Source organism: Stegastes partitus, unplaced genomic scaffold, assembly GCF_000690725.1.
Source record: "Stegastes partitus isolate 25-593 unplaced genomic scaffold, Stegastes_partitus-1.0.2 Scaffold2462, whole genome shotgun sequence".
In the NCBI taxonomy this organism is placed as follows: Eukaryota; Metazoa; Chordata; class Actinopteri; family Pomacentridae; genus Stegastes; species Stegastes partitus.
The window spans coordinates 47,655-52,717 of record NW_007580193.1 but is presented as its reverse complement, the minus strand read 5'-3'; the positions used below and the strand labels follow the sequence as shown (position 1 = coordinate 52,717).

The 5,063-nt window shown below is 41.8% G+C and overlaps 1 protein-coding gene across 7 annotated transcripts in view; it reads left to right on the top strand.

The window, feature by feature from the left end:
* LOC103375090 (myosin-1-like) overlaps positions 1-5,063 on the top strand; it is a 68,946-nt gene that overhangs the window by 21,038 nt on the left and 42,845 nt on the right. For 2 of the 7 annotated variants that reach the window (XM_008305292.1, XM_008305295.1), the window contains one exon: positions 2,870-3,001. In XM_008305292.1, the coding sequence (XP_008303514.1) occupies positions 2,913-3,001 (89 nt within the window). In that variant the 5' untranslated portion in view covers positions 2,870-2,912. The other 5 variants (XR_521178.1, XM_008305297.1, XM_008305294.1 and 2 more) reach the window with 5 other exon arrangements.

Below are 5,063 nucleotides of genomic sequence, written 5' to 3'. Positions count from 1 at the left end.
AATTTTCTTCTGTACTTTATGGGAACAGTAAACCTATCTGTTGCACCACTGCCACAAAAATCAAACCATTCAATCAACATTCTACTTAGAAAACACAAACTATTCCCTGGTGTAAGGAGAGCGAGTCAGATCCTTACAAGAACACAAGTAATTTTCTAAGTATTGGGAGAGCGAATCATATCCCTATTTCTCACCTGGTCCTGTACTGGCCTATTTTTACTCTTCTGATTTAGGCCTATTCTTCTCTTATTTTCCTTTACCCTTTTTTATGCTTCACAATCCTACTTATCAATTAAACTTAAAACAACCAAAATTCAAGCACCATAATTCTTGTACCTATACATCACAGAACCAGAAAACACATTCTCTTACCCTCTGCAAAAATGACTTACACATTTCCTTCAAGAATAACACTTCTAGAATCCTCTCATGTACACTTCCACTTGCCCACTATTCACTTTCCTATTTCCTTCAGTTAACATGCTACTTAGAAAACACAAACTATTCCCTGGTGTAAGGAGAGCGAGTCAGATCCTTACAAGAACACAAGTAATTTTCTAAGTATTGGGAGAGCAAATCATATCCCTATTTCTCACCTGGTTCTGCACTGGCCTATTCTTATTCTTCTTATTTAGGCCTATACTTCTCTTATTCCCCTTTACCCAAACAAACAAACAAACAGACAGACAAACAAACAAACAAAAGACAGGCCTTTTCAAATTTTCTTTCTATTTTAAATGAAACAATTTAGAGACTAATCAATCTGAATTTTAAATTTAGTTTAGTTTTTATTTTGCTTTTGTTTTCCTTTTATTTATTTATTTATTTTAATTTAATTTCCCCATATTCACAACCACTTACAGCAAACTTACTTCAAAAACATGGATGGCGTCAACTTCTTTGGGACTACAGTTCCACAGACCTCCAACAACACACAGTGACCATAATTGGGTTTTCAAAAGGATCCCTTACCTCGATACAATTTGGAATGATGAGTCACTGGCGTGTCCTTGGTCTGGGAAAAGAGTCTTCTCCGAAGTATATTGCCATCCGGGTCACGGCACCATTTGTTGAAGAAATTTTACTCATAGTCCTCATGTGAAGTTTGCTGTAGTGGGTGTTTATTGGTATTCCGGTATGCGGTGGGCTCACCAACACAGAGCATGAGTCTGTGAAGGTGGACCGACCCTCAACATCTGCAGAGTCACACATTTATACTGTAAGTCAGAGGGTAGGGAGGGCCTGTATGTCAATACAGAGGTGAACAGAGGTAAATTAACATACAGTTGCTAATCAAGTGACCGGAGGTAAGGGGGGCAATAAACCACAAGTGATGAAATCGGGGTCTGGTGACCAGACGGGTGGTGGAGTCGGGGTTCTGATAGCATACAGTTGCTAATCAAATGGCAGGAGGTAAGGGGACAATGAGCAACAGGGGGTGGAATCGGGGGTCTGTGGCAGGAGGTGGGAAAACACAAGGCAAAGGGTGATGGGAAAACACATGGCAACAGGGAATGAATTCAGGGGTCTGTGACCATCAAAATAAAGGAAAATGACTTTCTTCATCAGTACATAATAGAAAAAATCTTGGAAAATTTTAGCAATTACCTTATACAAAGAAGAAGGTATAATAACATCAAACATTAGTTAACCTGGGTCATTTACAGAGCTAATTTTCTCCTCCTGAAGTTAAAGAGCAGCTCAGAGCTCTGATGTCTGATTTTTACACTGAACCCAAACGCCTCTCATCTGTTCCCTTTTTCTACTTTACTTTCACTTTGCTGAAGTTTGTGTCGCAGATCTTTTTCTCGTTGTGAAGGTAAGAACAGAAGCTTTTTCGTGTCCTTGTCGCCGTACAGCTCCACAGACTGATCATGGTGTGGAGGAGGCGGAGAGGAGCCGCTGCTCTGCCGCAGTCTGAGCCGCTCAGTGCGGCCTGAGCTCGGCCGGACAGCCGCTGGAGAACCGCTTCGACTGTCGGTGCTCCGGTTCGGTTGTTGGAGGTTCAGGAGCTCTCAGACGGACACACATTCATTACAAGGAGTTCGTATTAAACAAGCTGCTCTCATGATTCATGTCTTTGCTGCAGGACGGAGAAAGTCCTCAGATCCTGAACGTTACTCAGAGTAGAAATACTCCATTACAGTGCTGCGTTCAAAGTCTAACTTCTTCTGTTGTTCTGGTCTCGGATTATTATTCAGAAACTCCAGAACTCTGTTTTTATGAGTTCTTATGAACCAACTTGCTGCTCAGTCAGTTATGAAAGTTCAGTGGAAACAACCTTTTGATTTTTCTTTGATATTAAATTATTCTACGTGTTTAGTTTTTATTAACGTGAGCTGCAGCTACGCTGGTTCAGAAAATATCAGCAGCTGACTTCTGCTTTATTGGACACCTTCATCTTCTTCATGTTTCAACTCACCTGTGATCATAAATGATTGAATCTACTTGTTCAGAGTCACAGATTCTGAATCAGTTTCTGGCTGCAGGAGGAAACAGAGTTGATCAGAAGCTGCAGTTTGTGACTCTGCTGCTCCTTCAGTCACATTTTAATCAGACTGAGTCCATTTGTTCGTCTTTAACTTCGTTGTTTAGTTTCTGTTGGTTCAGGGAACATGTTGAACATCTATTCGTGTTTCCTGGTTTCAAACGTGACTTCTGATTTGATTTTAGTGTGAAGAAGGTGAAACACTTGTAGATGTTGGTGAAGGTGTTTGCAAATGAATCCGTGTGTCGCTGAAGTCAGTGTGTGTTTGCTGCTCTTCACTGCAGCTCCATGACTCCACCTGCTGGACTGAGAGTAGAAGTGCGGCAGCTGATGTTTTTCAGGAGGATCTCAGTGGATCAATGATGTTTGTTTCCTCTGCAGGTGAAGCTAGAAAGTGTGTGTGAGCTGCTGTGAGTTGAGCAGCATGGATCAGTGTGAGGACAGAGAGGAGGGAGTCCCTCCCTCTACAAGCTCTCTGTGTGGGGACCAGGAGAACCAGAGCAGAGCTCAGAGGTGAGACCACCATCTCCACCTGTCCATGACTCTTCTGCAGGTCAGAGTCAGCATCACATCACTGCTGCATCTTTATTCACAGGAACCCACCTGGACCTGGACCTGGATTTGAACCTGGACCTGGACCTGAACCCAGCTGTGCGTCCTTAAAGAGCGACCGGTCAAAAGGTGACCTCATTAATTTTAAAGAACATCAACCTCCTGCTGTGAAGAAGTAAGTCATCAAACATCAGAACTGACTGTTGTATCAACTCTATTGTTTGTTGTTTCAACTGCTACAAAGTTGATATTTGTAAAAATTTAAGATGATTTTTCCTTCCTGGTGGTTTTCTTCTCTATTTACCAGAATCCATCAGAGACCAGACTCCTCTGGACCTGGACCTGGACCTGAACCCAGCTGTGCGTCCTTAAAGAGTGACCAGTCAAATCCTCGCCTCATTGAATTTAAGGAACATCAACCTCCTGCTGCAGAGAAGTGAGCTGTGAAATATTCTCATTTATGACTTTACTGATATTTATCCAGATACGTTCATTAAACATTAATATTGTACATTTAACATGTTTTCCATGTTCTCCAAACTGTTGCATCAACTGTTCTAGTAGTTGTTCCATCCATACACTGATTGGATCAGTTTGTGTCGTCTCAGATCGTGGTGTTGCTGCTGGTTCAGTTTGCTTCGGCTCATTGTCTTACTGGAAAACAAATCTATTCCCAAGTCTCAGATCTCTTGCAGACTGCATCAGGTTGTCCTCCAGGATTTCCCAAAACGTTGCTTCATTCATTTAACCCTCTACCTTTACAAGCCTTCAGGGCCTGTTGTCAAGAAACATCCCCACGTCATGATGCTGCCACCACAATACTTGGCATCATGTTGCTGCCACCACCGTGCTTCACGTCATGATGCTGCCACCACCGTGCTTCACGTCATGATGCTGCCACCACCGTGCTTCACGTCATGATGCTGCCACCACCGTGCTTCATCATGATGGTGCCACCACTGTGCTTCACAGTGGGGATGGTGTGTTTTTAATGATGTGCAGTCTTTGGTGTCTGCCAAACAGAGCTTTTTCTCTGATGGCCAAACAGCTGGTAACCTGTTGTCCCGGTTATTATGAGCTTTTTCCAACAGTGTCTTTCTCTTTGCCACTCTCCCAAAAAGCTTTGGTTGCTGAAGAACTGGCAACAGTTGCTGTATGCACATTCAGCCAATGAAGCTTATAAACATAATACAGTGTACAACTCTTTCCCAGTCCAACTAGTCCAATGTTGAACTCTCCAGTTGTGGCTTCATGAAAGGCTGCTGGGGGCTTTGCAGATATAAAAAGAGCCCTTAAAGTGCACAACTCTGTGTCAGTATGGAAGAGATGTGATGGAGAAGGTAAAGAACAGGTTCAGCAACAACAAAACAAACGTATCTGTGAACTGCTTTGAAGTCAATCTTTGTGTTTGACACATTATTTAATCTGCAAAGCTCATATTGAATGTTGTTCTGCATTTTACAGTCACTGTGTTGTCAGAGTGAATGAACAGAAGCATTATACCTATAAAACTCTACACAACATGCAGCGACAGACAACAGCATGACTTAGAAACAGAGAAACTGATGATGATTCAACACACGTCACAATAAATCTCATGTTTATTGAAACGCATCATAAGCGCTGTAAGAACAAGACAAATAAAACAGTAGAGCAATGCTGCACTAAAAACAGAAGAAAACAATGTCAAGGACTCATCTTTACTCAAAGGATTTAAATTTCATTTATTTCCATAAAATAAATTCTCAGAAGATGTTTAAGTGTCTTTGACATACTGTGATTTGGAATTCTTTAAGTTCTGCAACAATATTTCACAGTCCTTAGCTTTGGGTCACAAATAACATACAAGTAAACTCTGAACATATGTTTCAGTTGAAAAAGCTCAGAATGAATCCAGGTGGTTGGATTCTGGCAGATATAATTATTTCTGTCAACCTGCCCACCATAGTGCTCTGGACACCTGGATATCTTCTGATGGATGTTTAGTTCTGGAGATGGAGCAGCAGTTTAGAAATCCAGTCAT